This window comes from Miscanthus floridulus, chromosome 1 (genome assembly GCF_019320115.1).
Source record: "Miscanthus floridulus cultivar M001 chromosome 1, ASM1932011v1, whole genome shotgun sequence".
Taxonomy (NCBI): Eukaryota; Viridiplantae; Streptophyta; class Magnoliopsida; order Poales; family Poaceae; genus Miscanthus; species Miscanthus floridulus.
The window spans coordinates 66,711,286-66,732,097 of record NC_089580.1 but is presented as its reverse complement, the minus strand read 5'-3'; the positions used below and the strand labels follow the sequence as shown (position 1 = coordinate 66,732,097).

The 20,812-nt window shown below is 52.2% G+C and overlaps 1 protein-coding gene across 1 annotated transcript; it reads left to right on the top strand.

Annotated features, from left to right (window-relative positions):
• Positions 1-7,325: 7,325 nt before the first annotated feature.
• Positions 7,326-7,805, top strand: LOC136458168 (uncharacterized). Its single transcript, XM_066458155.1, has one exon. It carries the CDS (start codon positions 7,326-7,328, stop codon positions 7,803-7,805), a length of 480 nt encoding a protein of 159 aa, XP_066314252.1.
• The last annotated feature ends 13,007 nt before the right edge of the window (positions 7,806-20,812 follow it).

The window sequence follows — 20,812 nt, the reverse complement described above, 5'->3', positions numbered from 1 at the left end:
TAGTGAGGGGCTCGACGAGGATATAATAGGAGCGGGCCGGGGAGGCGAGGGCCACCTCGACGCACACGTGGTTATGGGCGGGAGGGCGGGCGGACGCGTGGCGGGTGCAGGAGCTGCCGTGCGCCCGTGCCGTGCTTCGGTTGGGCAGGGAGAGAAGCGACTGGAAGGCTTGCCTATATGGAAATGGAACGAATAATCACGCTTGATGAGATCTCGTGGCCCGTCGGGCGTCAGGTGGCGGGGTTTGGGACGCGGGGCACGCAGCAGTCCCATGCTGTATGTGTTGGCCTGCCTACGGTCTAGCTGAGCCAGCTACTTAGTCTACTACACAGCTGTTATATGAGAGAGGTCCGCCGGATCAGAATAGCTACTTGGTCTGCTACTGCTGTACGTACACGGCTAGACCAACCAGAAATAAACAGACGCGCCAGATGCGCGGACGCGGGCGCCGGGGCGAGCTCGTCGGCGGCGGCGGCGCCGGTGGTCACCGGTGACAAAGAGAGAAGGAGATAGATAAAAAAAATCCCTTTTTTTTTTACTAAAACATATGTGTATTGTATAGTATTTCTGTTGGGACGCGGGGCATGCATCCCTGTCGTGCCGCGTGGATCCTTTGCCTGCTTCTGCTTGTCGGTGTACCGTGTTTCCCTGGTTGGGTGAGGCCGGTTTGGGTGAGGCCGGTTGAGGTGTGCAGTGTGCACCCAGCCACCCCAAGACCCAGACCCTGACTAGAAACCCAGGGCGCGGCGGTTGCCGGCTTGCCGCGCCTACCGTGAGCCTGTCAGTCCATGAGCTGAACCATTTGCACTCTGTTATAGATAGTGTTATATACTCTATATTAAAGTAAAACAGATGTGCCATATATTACAGATTTACAGTTGAATATAATGCAGACTATATATGAATATTTTTATATTCTATTCGTTGCAAATATATTGTCCTATGTCTTATATTTTATCCTATTAGCAGAAGAAGATTGTTGGCATAGCTTACACTGTGTAGTGAGACGAAGTATAAAAAGAAGTAACCTGTGTCTATGACAAATCCTCAAATTCGCATTGCACCGTCGCTAAAAAAAATTGTACTTGCTGCATTTGTCGCTACCTAGTTGACTTTGCAGTATTATTTGACATTACGATGTATAGTTATTATTATATAATCGAAGCACTAAGCACTAAGGCCCGCTTAGATCCTTAGAATTGAATTTATTTAATAATCATAATTTAGACATATATTAATTAAGATAATATGATTGTGTATTGTATATTATTGTTGGCTATACCATAGAGATACTTATGTGTTGTATTTCTATTATAGATGAGTGAGTTGAAGAGCGTGTCAAAAGTTATAAAGTAAAAACATAGAACGATGATCTATAGAATTAATTTCTATCTCCCACTATATGAATTTGAGATAGGCTTATATGTGAACTTTAAAAAACGGTGGAATATCAAATTTCAAGCCAAATAGCCTAATTTATTAGGTAGATTTTAATTTCACCAAATGAAAGGATCCAAATGGTCCTAAGGGATATTTAAGCTACCGCAATGCCACTTAAAATAGTTGTCGGAGACCAATATTAGGGTACCCGAAGAGGAGCTAATGACCATCAACATTGATTCATCCGAGCAGTCAAGAGCGCGACTACAGCTCCAACCGATCCCCAGGCGCGCAAGCTTCGCCTCGCCCGACCCCGAGGTTGTGGGCTCCGTCTCGCCCGACGGAGACCCATACCGCCGCCAACCACTCCAGGTCCAAGCGTATGGGCCTAAGTCAAAACTCTGACACCAAGGAAGAGACCGGCACGCCCCGATGTAACCCGTGGTCACGATGGGCCATATCTGAGGGTTCACATCAAGAACAGCGTTGGGCGTGTGGGTGTTGGTCTGCCTAACCATCGTATGAACGCTAACAGGTGCGTCAGTTCATCACGACGTCCGCTGGGACGAAATGGAACGCCATGACCCGCTGACGACGCCTGCGCGTGTGAAAGGTCCTAATATGGCTAGAGGGGGGGGTGAATAGCCTATTTAAAAATCTACAAATCAACTAGAGCAATTTGATTAGTATGACAAATAGCGTAATGCAAACTTGCTCTAGCTCTACAAGGGTTGCAAGCCACCTATCCAATAATTCTAGTTGCAATGAATACTTAGGCACACAAACTAGCTATGTAATTACTCACTAAGAGCTCTCAACCTTGCTACTCTAAAGAGCTCAACTAGATGAATGTAAATAATAAAGCAAGCTCTCAATTCTAATTACACTAAAGAGCTTGTATCAACTAGTTTGCAAGAATGTAAATGAGTGAGTAGAGTGATTATACCGACGTGTAGGGGATGAACCAATCACAAGATGAATATATAGCCAATCACCGGGAGAATGACAAAGAAGAGAGACAATCGATTTTCTCCCGAGGTTCACGTGCTTGCCAACACGCTACGTCCCCGTTGTGTCGACCAACACTTGGTGGTTCGGCGGCTAAGAGGTGTTTCACAAACCTCGTCCACACGATTGGACACCGCAAGAACCGACCCTCAAGTAAGGTAACTCAATGACACGAGCAATTTACTAGAGTTACCTTTCGGCGCTCCGCCGGGGAAGGTACAACTCCCCTCACAATCACCGAAGGCGGCCACGAACAATCACCAACTCGTGCCGATCCTTCACCGCTGCTCCAACCGTCTAGGTGGTGGCAACCACCAAGAGAAACAAGCGAAATCCGCAGCGCAACACGAATACCAAGTGCCACTAGATGCAATCACTCAAGCAATGCACTTGGATTCTCTCCCAATCTCACAATGATGATGGATCAATGATGAAGATGAGTGGGAGGGCTTTGGCTAAGCTCACAAGGTTGCTATGTCAATGAAAATGTGCAAGAGTTTGCCCCTTGAGCCGGCCATGGGGCTATAAATAGAGCCCCCATCAAATAGAGCCGTTGTACCCCTTCACTGGGCAAAACACGCTCTGACCGGACGCTCCGGTCATACCGACCGGATGCTGGCCCTCAGCGTCCGGTCGCCCGATGGACGCCACGCGTCACCAGCTTCAAACGCTGTTCGTCAGATTTCAACGGCTACGAAGCTGACCGGACGCTCCGGTCAAAACTGACCGGACGCTGAAGCCTCAGCGTCCGGTCGTTTCCAGTAAGCTCCCCGAGGCATGTTTTTTCGACCGGACGCGTCCGGTCCACCTTGACCGGACGCAGACCAGCGTCCGGTACTCAACCCTATCCACTGTGCCGTCTGACAGCTCGACCGGACGCAGCCTTTCAGCGTCCGGTCGCTGAGTGACCCAGCGTCCGGTCAGTAGACCGACGCCAGCATGATTTCGACCAACTCCATTTCAACTATAACTTCTTCACCCTTGCTCAAATGTGCCAACCACCAAGAATTTTGCATCCGGCGCAATAGAAAATAGACATTTCATTTTTCCAAAAGCGCCGAATCCCGCCTCGCAAGCTCGGCGGGAGGGAGAGAGGGACCCAAACCCATCTCAACCCTGCAAACACCTTGTGCACATGTGTTAGCATATTTTCACAAATATTTTCAAGGGTGTTAGCACTCCACTAGATCCTAAATGCATATGCAATGAGTTAGAGCATCTAGTGGCACTTTGATAACCGCATTCCAATACGAGTTTCACTCCTCTTAATAGTACGGCTATCTATCTTAAATGTGATCACACTCACTAAGTGTCTTGATCACTAAAACAAAATGGCTCCTACATTTTATACCTTTGCCTTGAGCCTTTTGTTTTTCTCTTTCTTCTTTTCCAAGTTCAAGCATTTGATCATCACCATGCTATCACCATTGTCATGATCTTCGTCATTGCTTTATCACTTGGAGTAGTGCTACCTATCTCATAATCATCTTGATAAACTAGGTTAGCACTTAGGGTTTCATCAATTAACCAAAACCAAACTAGAGCTTTCAGCGTGGCGCCAGTGACGAACAGGGCCATGACGTGGAGCTACCCCTGTTGACATCTACAGGGTCGGCAGGACCCGCACGAAGGAGAAGAAGGACCCGACGATCCTAAAGGACTATTCTCCCTCTCATTCTTCTTTTTTCCTCTGTTGTAACACGTGCTTTCCCTTGGCCTATAAAAGGGAAAGCAGGGCGTCCCATAGAGGGGATCGACCCATCGAGGACCGATCCGATCCGACCCCGAACCGATCAGATCCAGATACACACAAGAGCAGCAACCAAGCTCTCAGCATCCTTTCACTCCTTTCACTAGAGACTTAGGACCTGTCCCTCGCTCACCCGTTTGTACCCCAAACTACAAACTTGCAGTGCTAGTAACATGAGCAGCAGCAATGAACTGGACGTAGGGACTTTCTGTCTAAACCAATATAAACCTCGTGTCCTCTAAGCACACCATCCAAGCCAGATGCGCAATATTAGAAATTTACTCGTCTATGGTAACTCGAAACACCAACAGTTGGCACGCCAGGTAGGGGCCTTTTGCGCGTCTCAACGTCCACTTTAGGTCTGGGATGGCCAGTCACGGTGTCAGCTAGATCCTGGGCGCGCACGAGCGCTTCGGGGACCTAGACTTCATCGTCACAACGGAGGGAGAGTTGGCGCAGGCTCTCGCCACCGTCCAACCTCTCCACTTCGCCGGCCTCGACGTGATCGCTGAGGCGCTGCAGCTGCACGCACTGGAGGCCCACACCCCTAGGAGCGACTAGCTCCTTGGCTTCGACTACGATAGGTTAAAGCGCCAGCTCGGCGCCTTCCTAGACCCCGACCATCCCAGGAGGACCTGCGCCACCTCACCTTCTCGTTCTCCAATGTTATGGCGCAGCATGTCGGAGGAGACCTACTCTCTCCGGAATACCTCATTCGGAGCGCCCTGACAGCGCTCCTGTCCGGTCTCCGCAACGCCGCAGAGACTGTTGGCCACCTTGTGGCGCAACACACTCCTCCATCCCCTGTGAACGACGAGTTCGTGTGGATGACTGAATATGTTATGGAATCTTTCCACGACCTCCTCGTTGGAGAATCAGAGTCGCCCTCTAGCTCTGACTCCAGCAGGGGGAGCCATCATCCCTCTCATGAATGTTTCATGGCAGGTACCCCCAAGGGACATGTCGAAAGCATCCATGAGGGAGAGGCTACCCCGATGAACGACTTCGACAATGAGGTCATGAGGGATGCAGGGCATCACCTTACCTGCAGGTAGAGTAGCTGAAGGCCCGGCACCAAGAGCTCGAGGAAGCATGACTCTAGCTCGAGTAGGAACGTGCAGAGCTCGAGCGAGAGATCGAGCGCCATAGAGACGGTGGGTGTGAGCGCATCATGGCCCACGACGTGAACCAAAGGATCATCGAGGATGATGAAGCCCTCCCACACTTCACCCGGGCGAGCCAGAACATCGCTGCTGCGGCGGCCTTGCTCCGGGGCCTTCCGGGGCCACGATGCCCGAGGATCATCAGGCCCATCACAAGATTCACACGCTACTCAAGCGTGCGGCGGCGCAGCAGGCTAAGAGCTCGCTGTCCCAAGGGGTATGCTGCTAGGTTTTATTATTTCCGAGCGTGGCATCGAAGCCAACCTAGAGAAGATCTCATCCATCACGAGGATGGGCCCGATTTAGAACATAAAGGGGTACAGTGAGTTACAGGGTGCCTCGCCGCGCTCAGCCACTTTATCTCGCGCCTCGACGAATGAGGTCTTTCCCTCTATCGACTCCTGAAGAAGGCCAACCATTTCGAATGGACGATCGAGGCCTAGGAGGCACTTGACACGGTCAAGCAGCTTTTGACGAAGGCCCCGATCTTGGTCCCCCTCAACCAATGGGGAATCGCTTCTGCTCTACATCGCGGTCACCACGCAAGTGGTCAGCGCTACCCTGGTGGTAGAGCGAGAAGAAGAGGGACACTCCCTCAAAGTGTAGCGTCCCATATACTACATTAACGAGGTCTTGTCTGATTCCAAGACCCACTACCCCCAAATCCAGAAGCTCCTGTACATCGTCCTCATCGCCAAAAGGAAGTTGCATCACTACTTCGAGTCGCATCAATGATAGGCATGATGTCCTTCCCTCTCGGTAAGGTCATCCAAAACAGGGATGCCACGGGAAGAATCGCCAAGTGGGCATTCGAGCTAATGGGTTAAGGTATTTCATATGGCCCTTGGACGGCCATCAAGTCCCAAGTGCTAGCTAATTTTGTTGCAGAGTGGACCGAGGTCCAAATGCCGCCAGTAGTCATTGACCAAGAGTACTGGACGATGTACTTCGATGAATCGCTAATGAAGAAAGGCATCGGCACAGGGCTGGTCTTCGTTTTCCCCCTCGAGGTATGCATGAGGTACATGGTTCGCATCCATTTCCCCTCCTCCAATAATGTGGCCGAATATGAGGCGCTCATCAATGGCTTGCACATTACCATCGAGTTGGGTATCCTATGGCTTGACGTCTGGGGCAACTCCCAGCTAGTCATCGACCAAGTCATGAAGGAATCAAGCTGCCACAATGCCAAGATGACTGTGTATTGCCAAGAAGTTCGCTAGCTAGAGGACAAGTTCGATGGCCTCGAGCTCAATCATATCCCGAGGCGTCTCAATGAGGCGGCCGATGCGCTGGTGAAAGCGGTGTCCGGTTGAGAGCCGATGTCGACAGACGTCTTCGCCAGCGATCAGTACAAACCCTTAGTCTGCTATGAGGAGCCAGAACAAGCCAGTGATGGGCCGCCTGCCCTGGGCTCGGGGGCTAACCAGCCATCGGTTCAATCCAACCCTGAAGTCATGGAGCTTGATGAGGATCCAGCGATAGATCCTGACCCTCTGGCCGACTAGAGGGCGCCTTACCTCGACTACATCCTCCACAAGGCACTGCCGATGGACAAAATGGAGGCTCGGCGGCTGGCACATCGCACCAAGTCCTTTGTTGTTATTGATGGCGAACTCGATAGGTGAAGCCACATCAGGGTCCTGTAGCATTGCATCCCCATCAAACAAGGGAAGTAGTTGCTAAGTGATATCCACAGTGGGGTCTACGGTCACCATGCCGCGCCTAAAACCCTGGTCAGAAACATGTTCCGATAAGGCTTCTACTGGTCGACTGCGGTAGCCAACGCTGAACATATTGTGCGCACTTGCGAAGGGTGTTAATACTACGCTCGGCAGACCCACCTGCCGGCCCAAGCACTCTAGACAATCCCCATCACGTGGTCATTCGTGGTCCGGGGGCTCAATCTGGTCGGACCTCTCAAGAGGGTGCCTAGGGGCTATACGCACTTTCTTGTCACCATAGACAAGTTTACAAAGTGGGTTGAGGCTCGACTGATCTCCGCAATCAAGTCCAAGCAAGCCATGTTGTTCTTCCTTGACATCGTCTATCGCTTTGGAGTCCCGAACTCCATTATCACGGATAATGGCATGCAGTTCACCGGAATGAAGTTCCTCCTATTCTACAGTGAATACCACATCTGCGTCGATTGGGCCACCGTGGCACACCCCTGCACGAATGGGCAGGTTGAGCACATGAACGACATGGTCCTACAAGGTCTCAAGCCTAGGATCTTCAACCGGTTGAACAAGTTTGGCGGACGATGGGTCATGGAACTTCCTGTGGTGCTCTGGAGCCTAAGGACGACCCCTAGCCAGGCCACCGGCTACACGCCATTCTTCATGGTCTATGGTTCCGAGGCTGTCCTCCGAACCGACCTCGACTATGGAGCGCCAAGGGTTAGGGCGTACGACGAACAGGGAGCCAAGGCATCCCTCAAGGATGCCATGGACCAGCTAGATGAAGAGCGCGACATTGCCCTCCTCCGCTCGACCAGGTACTAGCAAGCGTTATGCTAGTACCATAGCCGTCAAGTGTAGGGTCAGGCCTTCAACGTCGGGGACCTAGTGCTCTGCCTTGTCCAAAGCAACAAGAACCACCACAAGCTCTCTCCATCATGGGAGGCACCATACGTCGTCATGGAGGTGCTCTGACCAGGCACCTACAAGCTTAAGACCATCGATGGCGAAGTCTTCGTCAATGCCTGGAACATCGAGTAGCTACATCGCTTTTACCCTTAATATACGCACACTTTCTCTTATCAGTTTCGCTATCGACTCCCCGATCTTTAGTGACACCTGACCTTAGCAATGGCAAGGGGTCAGGCCTCACTCGGGGGCTAATAAGAGCATATCTATCTGGTAGACATTCTCTATGCCTAACCCTTTCTCATGTTGAGACCTGGAAACAAGGGTTGCGAAAATGAACGCTGAGTAAAACTGGTCGGACTGCAAGAAACCTACGCCCTAGTGGCTACGGCATTTTTGCTCATCAGCGTGATCAGAGTTTTTTCCGCACCCCGTGCTTTTTAGCCTTAACTATGGAAAGTGTTGGTACACGTCTAAGAGTATATCCACCTGGCAAACATTCTCTATGCCCGACCCTCTCTCACATCGAGACATAGAAGCTGGGGTTGCAGAAACGAACGCTGAGTAAAACTGGTCGGACTACAAGAAACCTACGGCCCAGCGGCTACGACGTTTTTGCTCACCAGTGTGATCAAAGTTTGTTCACCCACACCCCGAGCTTTACAGCCTCAATGACAGAAAGGATCGGAACACACTAACCTTTTTATACAAAAAGGGGAGAAGGGCTAAAAAGCTGTTTGACCATAACGAAATTTAAGAACTTGTCCATTTATTACAAGTTCACCGCCTAACTTATCTGCCTAACTAATTTCCTTGGGTGGGATGATCTCATCCTCTATCTCTGTAGGTAAGTCCTGTGCTAGCGTGTCACACAAGTCGATCGGATGGCTTGGCCGCTGCCGAAAGATGGGTAAGGAGCAGTAGGATGCCCTATGTGGGTAATGCTGACTCCGTTATGAACGATGGACCCGGATTCCACTCGGACATGTCTGGTAAGAGCTCTTCGAACCTGTCACTCGAGCAATCAAGGTAAGTCTTGTGCCAGTAGGTCACCCAAGTCGATCGGATGGCTCGAGCTGCTACCGAGATACAGGTCATCTGTAAGTGACACCCGACCCTAGCAACGGCAAGGGGTCGGGCCTCACTCGGGGGCTGACAAGAGTGTCTATTCGGTAGATATTCTCTAGGCCCGACCCCTTTCTCACACTAAAACCTAAAGGCAAGGTGTGCAGAAACAAACACTGAGTAAAACTTGTCGGACCGCCAGAAACCTATGCCCTAGCGGCTACGACGATCTTGCTCACCAGCGTGATCAAAGTTTTTGTCCCCACACCCTGAGCTTTAGCCTCTGCCTTCCTAGGAAGGGTTTGGAGGGGTCCACCGGTGGAATCTCCATCGAGGATAGGACAGCAGGTCTCCTAAGTGGATCGGATGGCTCAGGTCGCTACTGAGAGACGGGTCATCTCTAAGTGACACCCGACCCTAGCAATGACAAGAGGTCGGGCCTCACTCGGGGGTTGGCAAGAGTGTCTATTCGGTAGACATTCTCTATGCCTGACCCCTTTCTCACGCTAAAACCTAAAGGCAAGGTGTGTGGAAACAAACACTGAGTAAAACTGGTTGGACTGCAAGAAACCTACGCCCCAGCGTGATCAGAGTTTTTGTCCCCACACCCCGAGCTTTAGCCTCCGCCTTCCCAAGAAGGGTTTGGAGGGGCCCACTTGCGGAATCTCCATCGAGGAGAGGCTAGTAGGTCGCCCAAGTCGATCGGATGGCTCAGGCCGCTGCCGAGAGATGGGTAGGGAGCAGCAGGATGCCCCATGCGGGTTACACCGACTCTATCATGAACGATGGACCCAGATTTCACACGAACATATCCGGTAAGAGCTCCCCGAACCCGTCACTTGAGCCTTCGAGGTAACTATACCAACCCCCACTTTACTTCTCTAGTGCTTGAGCATTCATTCATCTATTCTCATGCATGCATTCATACATTCATCCATACATTCGCCTCATACATCCAAGCATCGCATATGCAATTATTGCATCACAACGCTTCGCATCGCATCACGAAGCGGTAGTTGTCTCATTCGATATGAGCGGTGACCGACCAAGGTTCAAAGGCCAACCTATGAAGGGCTCGAGGCCGCCTCGCATCAAATAGAGCCAGTGGAGAAAACATAGATGAGCCCCAATGGCCTTTGCTCGACCCGCTCAGAAGTAGACAGGGTCATCTCGACCTTCTCGTTCGATCCTAACCTCGAGCCTAGTCCATAGAATCTCCATCGAGGGGAGGCCAACGGGCCACCTGAGTCGGTCTCTGGAATGACTTGGGCATCTATCAGGAGGTGGGTTAAGGAGCAATGGAATGCCACATGAGGGCTATGTCGATCCCATCACAAACAACAGACCCAAATTCCACTCGGACATGCCTGTTAGCAAGCTCGTCGAGCACGACACTCGAGCCATCGAGGCAAGTGTCATTAGCTCAGCCCCTCTGGTTGTGAAAACAACAGACGGGGTGATGCATAAAACTCAGCTAACCCCTATGGAGCCCAACAGGGCTCGGGGGCTCGAGCCGCCTGACCCCAACTTAGGAATCCGACCAACCGAGGTTCGAAGGCCAGCCCATGAAGGGCTCAAGGCCACCTCGCGTCAAACACAGCTAGGGGAGAAAACACAGATGAGCCCCAACGGCCTTTGCTTGACCCGCTCAGAAGCGGACAGGGTCATCTCGACCTTCTCGTTCGATCCTAACCTCGAGCCATGCCCACAGAATCTCCATCGAGGGGATGTCAATGGGCCACCTGAGTCAGTCTCTAGAACAACTTGGGCATCTGTCGGGAGGTGGGTTAAGGAGCAATGGAATACCACATGAGGGCTATGTTGACCCTATCATGAACGACGGACCCAGATTCCACTCTGACATGCCCATTAGCGAGCTCACCGAGCGCATCACTCGAGCCATCGAGGCAAGTGATGTTAGCTCAACCTCTCCAGTTGTGAAAACCACGAATGGGGTGATGATCACAAAGACGAGCCAACCCTCGATTGGACCCCCGCTACGCGTGGGGGCTCGAGGAAAGTTGGACTCGCAAGGAGACCGAATGCGCGGTCGCAGAACGATGGCTCAGATCCTAGGGAGGGGGTACGTGTGAAAACTAAGAATAATGTTTCTAAAATAAGAGACGCCCTCTCCTACTAGTTTCGCTATCCTCTCCTCGATCTTTAGTGACACCCGACCCCAGCAACGGCAAGGGTTCGAGTCTCACTCGGGGGCTGATAAGGGTATATATATACCCTTTCTGAAACAATCGTTGTGCCTGACCTCTTCCTCACGTTAAAAAACCTAGTGGCAAGGTTTACGGAAACTAATGACTGAGTAAGGCTGGTTGGATTGCACGAAACCTAACGACTGAGTAAGGCTGGTAGGACTACAAGAAACCCACGCCCTAGTGGCTATGGCACTCTTGCTTACCAGCATGATCAAAGTTTCCACCTACACCTTGAACTCTACGATCTTAACAAACGGAAGGGTCAGAACACATTAACCCCTTTTCACACATAAAAAGAGAGAAAGAACAAACTTGTTCAACCAAAATAAAAGAACAGACTTGTTCAAACAAAACACAAGGGTCAGAACTTGTCTGATTATTCCAAAAATGATCGTCCGACCTATTTAACTGACTAGCCCCTTCGAGGGAGAACTATGCCTTCTATCCTATCTGCCAGGTCCTACGAAAGGGGAGCCACTACCGTTTTCATCTCCTCTAGCTCTTAGACTTCATAACTAGGCACGTAGCCGTGGCTCATCACCTCTAGATCGATGTTGTCCCCATAATAAGAATGAGCAATCACGAAGGACTGATTGACCCCGGCGTGGAGGGCATTCCTCTTGAGCTGGTGCACCCTAGCTGTGATATCGATGGAACAAGCCGCGAGCGAGCTGGTCCCCTCCGACCGCACCACCTCAAGGTCATTGTAGACCACTTCGAGGACGATGCTTAGGATACCAAGCTTGTCACTCTCGGCCTAAAGATTTCTCCTCACCTTGGTGAGATCCACGGCCATACCAGTAGAAATGCTCTCGGCCTCTAGCTTCTGGGTTGTCGTGCTTTCGAGCTCAGCTTGGAGCGAGCCGACCTTCTGCTACGCATCGTCGCGCTCTTGGTAGGCCTAGTCATGCTCTCAGAAAGCCTGGTCACACTCCTCGTGAGCCGCGCCGTGTTCCGAGTGGAGCGTCTTCGTGGTTTGGATCAGTTCATCCCGCTCCTTGCACAGTCGAGAGACCACCATGACATCCAAGCTTGCCCTCTTCTCTAGGACCACAAGCTTCTCCTCAGCCCCAGCTTCAGATCCCTCTCCTTAAGTTCGCCTAGAAGGTTAAGGATCCGCTGGTGGGTCTCGTCGTCCTTCTAGAGCAACTCATCCTGCTCCTTCCTGGCCCAGGCGGCTTCTTCATCATCCTTTTGCGACATCATCGACAGGGCCTCGAATGCCTTCTCGGCCTCGTCAACATCCCGATGGGCCTCAGCCACCCGCGACTAAAGATTGGCCGCCTCCTCAGCGAGGAGAGTCAGCTCGGCCACCCTCTGCTGGGCAGCAACAAGCTGAGCTATCACCTCCCCATGTAGCCACACCTCCTCGATGAGGTAGTCCTAGGTTTCCTTCTGTTGATGATGGAACCGAGATTTCTCACGGCTATGAGCTATAAGGGACTACAAAAAGACGATGGCCAGGATACAAAAAGTATATAAAGGAAGATAAGCGCAAGAAGCAAGACCAAACAATACCCGCCCAGAGGGAACAACAATGTCGCGCAATGTGCCCATAGTGTGGTTTAGGGATTCGAGCACGGACGTGATCCCTACGTCGAGGCTCTCCCGCTCCATGCTCTCTGCAGCATCGTCGAGGGTGAAAAGCATCGATGCCGGATCCTACGGATCCGCCCACTGGAGCAGGGGCTCACCCCGTGTGGGCGAGACACTGCCCACCAACGTTAGGGCCAAGGACGACTCCCTGCCGGCTCCAAGCGCCACCGACCCCTCTCGCTGTGACGTCCCCATCGAGACGCCCCCTCCAGCGATGGAAGGGGTTAGCGGTGTGGACGCCAACCTCTCTCCTAGCACCATGACTCCTGGGGACCCCTTGGCTGCGTCCCCCTCTGTCTGCCATGCGCCAGGCATCATTGCTTGGGCCACCGATGGCACGGGTCACACCGGTGCCTCAGGCGTCGCTGCGGTTGCATCCGGCTGTGACCCGTCTGTCATGGCCACCGCCACCTCCACATGCGTTAGTGGGGTCACGACTGGCTATGTCGTACCCACCATGGTTGGTACCACGAGTGCGGTCGGTAGCCCCATTCGCCCCGCCGTCAGCACGGCATCGCGACCATCACCATCTGCTCCGCAACCTCCAAGCGTGCCCCTTGAGTGCCCGCATCCACCCATCTTGTCGAGGGCACGGGCACCACCGTGGACGGCGCCTGACCGACCGACGATGTGGTCACACTAGCGCCGCTCCCGCCCAAAGTGGGCATGACACCAGCCGATGGCTACCGCCTCGATTGGAGGGCGATGCTCTTCTTCGACGCCAGCGCCAAAGGATTCTGCTGCCTACCGACGCTGCAAGGGACGAAAAACATAAGTCATGATGAAATCCGACTAAAACAGGAAAAAACAGAGGAACTGATAACTCACTTCAGCGCCGTCGGGCGGCAGATGTGTTTGGGGGGGGGGGGGCGAACCCCCTGACCCTCGCTCTGCCTCATCAGGATGAGTCCATTTCGAGCTCGCCCCCTACTCCTGGGCAGAGGGGCTCGCTCCCCTTGGCTCTTGAGGTGCGACGATGGAACTGCCCACCTCTGCTAGCACCTTGGATGCGACGGCAGAGCCGTTCACCTCTATTGGCTCCTGGGGCAGGCTGATGGTAAGCCCTATCTTCGCTGGTTCCTAGGGGATGCCGATGGTATGGCCCGCCTCCGCTGGCTCCCTAGACATGTCCTCCCCTCCATGGAATGAGAAGGGTCCCGACGCCTATAAGGATGAACCGATGCCTGCAGCGCATCCTTGTTCTCGAGGTTGTCCCACTCGATATCGTCGGCTACCGTCTCTTCTCCCTCCATCACCTCATCATCGTCATCATCGTCATCATCATCATCGTTGTCGGTGTCCTCCCCTCATTCCCGTGCCTGCAGCTTTCGCTGCTTCTTCCTCTTCTTGTCCTCCTTCGCCTTCCTTAGCCGCTCGCCCTCGGCATGATTTGTCGTCCTCATGGCCGGATCCCTTGGCAGCGGTGCTAGGTGGTCCGTGAGGATGAGGTCCCTCGGCTGGTCCCGCCCCTCTCAAAGTTAGTATCACGGGGTCAGGAAATCAATTGAAGAGAAGGTAAGAGAAAGGGAAACTTACAATGACGACGTAGCCTGGCTTTGGCCACATAGGAGGATGCCCTGGCACCGGGTAGATGAAGTTGAGGGTGGCACTCACGTCGTCCCACAAAGGCTCCATTGCCTCCTTGATGCGTTGCACAATCTCAGAGTTGGGGAGCGTTCCCTCGGCGAGCACCGTTCCATCGAACGACGCCTCGGGCGCCATCGCGTATAGCGGGAGCGCGCGCGTCATCAACGGCGCCGCCCTCCTTGTGTGGTAAGCCCTAATGATGCCTGACCCCTTCAGGCCATTCTCCTTTAGGATGTGGATGGTGGCGATGTGGTCTCGGATCTTCTTCTTGTCCTTCTCCGGGACGCCCCACTTCGTCCACTGCTCTGGGGCCTCTTCGATCAGGCGCCCGATGAACTCCAGCAGAGGGGCGGCGGCGTCATTCTTGAGGTAGAACCACTGTGAGTGCCACCCCTTATTGGACATTGAGAGCCACATGGATGGGTACTCGCTGACCCAATTGTTCTGAAGTTGGATGCTGGCGCACCCCATCGGCATGTGCAGCTCTTGCCTGTCGCTTTTCTCCCTCTTCTTCTAGAGATTGATGGCAAAGAAGTGCCTCCACAAGTCGAAGTGGGGGCTGATCCTCAGGAATCCCTCGCACAGCGCGACGAATGCTGCCATGTGCTGGATCCCATTGGGATTGAGATGTTGTAGCTCAATCTTGTAGTAGTGCAGCAGCCCCCGAAGGAATGTGTGGGCAGGGGTCACAAGCCCACACTCATGGAAGTGGGTGAACGACACCACATAGCCATCGGGCGGTGATGGCAAATCCTCATCGCCGGGCAGCAACCACTCCTCGACCAAGGTCTGTGCACGGAGAAGACCGCGATGGACGAGGCCCTCCATGCACTAGAAGGTGATGTCGGAATGGCACCATGGATCCATTGGAGGTGGGGGCGGATGGATGCAAGCTCAACTATGGCAGAGATGTGGAGGCAGGAAACCTAAGCGATGGCAGCGGCGGCGTGGCTGCAGAGGCAAGGATGCAATGTATGGAACCTGGAGGGCTAACCCTTAGGTTTTATAGGGGCGACGGGTGTGAGAAAACCAACCACCTACCTTGATCTCCGCGCCTACCACGACCTATCACCCTGTCTCACCGTGAGGCATGCGCACGCAACCTATGTCTATCCCCTTGGAAAACTCGCCAGATGTTTTGCCTCCCCAAATGGGCCACGACCCGTCATAGGTAAGAGGGATATGGAGCTAAAAACACTCCTACAGCCCGTCTATGCCTAGGAGTTCGAAGGTTAGCCCACCAATGGTTCGACAACCGCTCCAGGCACCTTTAGAGTGAGGGGTGGAAAAGGATAGGCCCGAAAGTGGCCAATACCCGGGCGCACGAGCGCTGTGGCATCCCAGCCCATGTTTGAGTCTCAGTCAGATACGATCCATGGTTTTTCCTTGAAGAAAGGCTGAGAGCCCTTGGGACCGGTTGAACAGACCCGAGAACTATATGGATTGACTACGGAGAATCTAGAGTCGGTCACCAGCTGACCTAAACTGGATCCCCGTGAATGGGATGTCGGGGCCCCACTCAGACCAGCCCGTTAATAGCTCACCGAACACCATCATTCGTCCATAGAGGAAAATCATGGCACGGCTCAGCCCCTCTATTTTTATCAGAAAAAATGCTTGAGGGAAGACAATCACAAAGACGAGCTGACCCTTGATCGAACCCCTGCTACGAGCGAGGGCTCGAGGAAAGTTGGACTCTCATGGAGACCGAACACACGGTCACAGAACGACAGACCCCCATAGGGGTCGAAATCAGGAAAAGACCTTTGCCGACCCACCAAATCTCATGGCTATACCCCCGAGGGGTCTGTTCACAACGAAAGGGAATCACCATCCCCAGGTCACGCCATGGGCGACAAAAGAAGGCCAAGGTCCTTAGAGTCCTCCCATTCGGAAAAGCCTCCAAAGGAGTATTATACTCCTCCGCAAGCTCAGGGGCTATTGTCGGGGACCAATTCTAGGGTACCCAAAGAGGAGGAGCTAATGACCATCAACATTGAATCATCTAAACAGTCAAGAGCGTGACTACAGCTGCAACCGACCCCCAGGCGTGCAAACTCTACCTCGCCCAACCTCTGGGGGCGGGCTCCACCTCACCCCACCCTTAGGTCTGTGCTCTGCCTCACCCGACCCCGAGGCCACGGGCTCTGCCTCGCCCGACCCCAAGGCCACGGGCTCCGCCTCACCCAACCCTTGGGTTTGTGCTCTGCCTAGCCCGACCTCTGGGGGTGGGCTTCGCCTCGCCCAACCCCTTGGGTTCATGCTCCGCCTTGCCCGACCTCTAGGGGCGGGCTCCACCTCGCCCAACCTCAAGGTTATGGGCTCTGTCTTGCTCAACGGAGACCCATACCACCGCCAACCACTCCAAGTCCAAGCATATGGGCCTGACACCACAGAATAGACTGACACGCCCTGATATAACCCATGGCCGTGACATGACATATCTAAGGGTTCACATCAAGAACAGCGTTGGGCGTGCGGGTGCTGTTCTGCCTAACCATCGTACGAACGCTGATAGGCACGTCAGTTCATCATGACATCCGTTGGGACGAAATGGAATGCCATGACCGGCAGACGATGCCTACGCGTGGTGCCAGTGATGGATAGGGCCATGATGTGGAGCTACCCTTATTGACATCTATAGGGTCAATGGGACCCGCATGAAGGAGAAGGACCCAACGATCCTGAAGGACTTCTTCTCCCACTCATTCTTCTTTTTTCCTCTGTTGTAACCCATGCTTTCCGTTGGCCTATAAAAGGGAAAGCAGGGCGTCCCATGGAGGGGATCGGCCCATCAAGGACTTATCCAATCCGACCTCGAACTGATCAGATCCAGATACACACAAGAGCAGCAACCGAGCTCTCAGCACCCTTGTCGGTGTTTCGAGTCACTACCAACAAGTAAATTTCTAATATTGCACGTTTGGCTCGGATGGTGTGCTTAGAGGACACGAGGTTTATACTAGTTTGGGTAGAATGTCCCTACGTCTAGTTCGTCGCTGTTGCTCGTGTTACTAGCACCGAAAGTTTGTAGTAGGGGTTACAAACGGGTGAGAGAGGGACATGTCCCAAGTCTCTGGTGAAAAGAGTAAACAGGTGCCGAGAGCTCAGTTGCCGCTCAGCTGTGTGCTTGTGTTGCGTTCTGGTTGGTTAGAGGTTTGATGGGTTCATGATGATTCAATCGGGTCTAGCCCAGATCCATCCAATGTGTTGTGATGATCCTTATGGGATGCCCTGCTTTCCCTTTTATAGGCCAAGAGAAAGCATGAGTTACAACGGAGGAAAAAGAAGAACGAGAGAGAGAGAGAGAGCTAAAGGCCTTCAAGATCGTCGGATCCTTCTTCTCCTTCATGGGGGTCCCGCTGACCCTGTAGATGTCAATAGGGATGGCTTCACATTGCGGTCCTATCTATCACTAGTGCTATGCGCAGGCGTCATATGCCAGTCATGGTGCTCCACTCTGTCCTAGTGAACGTCGTGGTGAACTGACGCGCACGTCAGTGTTTGTACGGGGGTTAGGTAGAATAGCACCGGTACACCCGATGCTGTCCTTGATGTGAATCCGCAAGGTCACGGGTTACATCGGGGCGTGCCGGTCTCTTCCCTGGTGTCAGAGCTTTGACTCAGGCCCATACGCTTGGACCTAGATTGGTTAGCGACGGCATGGGTCTTTGTCGGGTGAGGCGAAGCCAGCAGCCTCAGGGTCGGGCGAGGCAGAGTCCTCCCCTAGATACCGGGCGAGGCGGAGCGTAGACCCAAGGGTTAGGCGAGGCGGAGCCCATGGCCTCGGGGTCGGATGAGGCGAAGTCCCCCCCAGAGGCCATGCGAGGCGAAGCGCATACCCAAGGGTTGGGCGAGGCACAGCGTAGACCCAAGGGTCGAGTGAGGCACAACGCAGTGTAACACCTTTGGTGTTACGAGCTCGCTAAGCACTGAGATTATGGCCTGAGAGGTATATCTATAAATATAGTGAGTTAGTTTACTTAAATGCGCTAAGGAAAACCTAACACGAAAATAGAAAAAGTAGTTTTAATTGTTTGGCATGAAAAGCAATTTCTATAAATAAAGAATAAAACATAACTTGTATTTAGTACTTAAATAAAATTTGAAGTACAAGTTTAGTAGATGGAAATGCAACATTAACTTTTGGAAAATAGATGTTAACTAGTGTTGTGGGAGCTCTAAAAATCTAACTTGACGGTAAGATAAGCTCTTTTCGTTAAATCGGCAAACACTTGAATTTATGTTTAAAGTACCATTTTGGTGAATTATATTGAGCAAAATAGTTAAAAAGTGCTTAAATATTTTGTTCCTATGGGTTAGTATGAAGTATGGACTTCTGCGTGATATACTTGTTGGGTAAAATTAAAGGGGTTTAGACCATTTAAAAATTATAACAAAAGTGTCGCTGCTCATTGCGCGCGTTCACAGCCGCTCGTCTCACCTACCTCGCTGGCCCCACTCTCGTCCTTTCTGCGCTGTTGCACCCCTCCCGTCCTGTCCTACGATGCATTAAGGAGAGCGTCGAGCTGCTATTGCCACGCACTGTATCCATCTCTCACTCGCTCTTTCTCTCTCGGTATCTCCCTCACTCTGACAACCACCATGACCGTCGTTGCGCTCCCAGTCATCCTTGCATGCTCTGCTTATGTCCGCCATGGACGTTGGGCGTGAGCCCGAGCTCGGCCACCACCGTTCTCGCCATTCCATCCCTCCCCGTGCTCGATAGCTTGCACCGTCCCCTTCGCCTCGTTCCTCTCCATACCCCTCGCGTGCACGCCAGAGTCCGTGCCGCCTGGAACTGCGGTTTCCTCGTGGCCGCCGGGCTATCGTCGCTACGGTTGCCCACGCGTGCAGCAGGATGGCCTTGGCCCATCTTCGGTCATAGCCGAGCATAGTCTCAGAGCTGCGTGAGTCTAGTGGTGTTCCGGTGCTCCTTCCCAGCTAGCACCATCGCCTGCAGCGCCGCTGTAGCCGTACCAGTCTACCTCCACCGCCGCCCTACCGCTGCCGCGCGTGGCGGGTGCTTCACCGGCCGCACTCGGCCGAGCTATTGCCGCCCACGCATGCGGCTAACCGAGCTGTTGCCGCCCACGCATGCGGGCGAGGCCGCTGATGCCCCCACGCGTCGCCCCGCCGTCTCCGCCGGTCGCCGCACCAAATCCGCCGCGCCCCTACCCTCTGCTCTGCTTCAAGGTGAGGAGAAGGATCGAAAAGTTGAATAGAAGCTTTTCTAGGGTTCTCAATGTAAAACCATGAGTCATAGGAATAGTGTTCTTGTACTGCGGGTTAGTTTTGAGAAAGTTCAGGGGTGGTTTCGCAAAAGTGAGTGGGGAGCGGGGGGGGGGGGGGGTCTGCTGGGCCACTTGGGCCATTGGCCGGCGCCCCGGCCGCTTGGGCCCTCGACCCCACGTGGGCCACAGCTACGGGCAGGTCCGTTGGGCCACCGGTCTCCGCTAGGCCGTCGCGCCAAGCCACCAAGGCCGCGGGCCTTCTTTTGTTTTCTACAGGAAAACTGTTTTCTTTTATGTTTCTATTGGAAAACTTCTAAATCCGCCAAAAAGTGTAGAAAAATCACAAAAATGCCTAACCAATTTTGTTAGGATCCTAAAATCATGATCTATCTGCTAGTATATTTTGTTCACATAGTTTTATAATATTCTTAGAAGCTATATAATTACTTTGAGATACTTAATATTATCACAATATAAACTTATAGGAATTGTTGTGATAAATTGGTGATAGTGTTGGCTCTGAAATTTTTATAGTAGAGTCCTAGCAATATTAGGTGCTCACCGTAATTTTTGTAGCTCCATAGGAATTAGTTGTTAAGGTAACTAAATGAGCCCTAGGACGAAAATATATATATTTAATCAATCAAATGTCAAAAATAATTGGGGGTTTGTAGAACGAAAACATTTTACGGGAACGAGCCTTACTTGACAACGTATCCGTAGACTAGCATGTTAGCGCTATCTCGTTAGCTTGTGAGGCGTAATCGAATTTCTAAGAGTTTCAGTTGTCGTTGATTATTTATATCTACGCGTTGCATCCACGTATATCATAATAGGAACAACGATGGATCGTGGAGATGACCGAAGTAGCGAAAAATATGGTGCCTTGATGATCGTGCCACCATGATGGAATGCTAACTTTTGGTTATATCTTACCCAGGCAAGCCCCGGTGCATACCTCTATTATTCTGCACTTTAATTTATGCTTGTGCATTAAGTTTAAGGAGTTGAATGAAACCCACTTGCATATATATATATATATATATATATATATATATATATATATATATATATATATATATATATATATATATATATATCCCATGAGTCCTACTAGTATGACAGGATCGTGTAGATTGCTATGCTACAAGACTCCGGTAGAAGTCGAGTGATTGCCTGTCACTCGCGAGAGATAGGAAATATATTATTGTTGTTATTATATTACTATCAC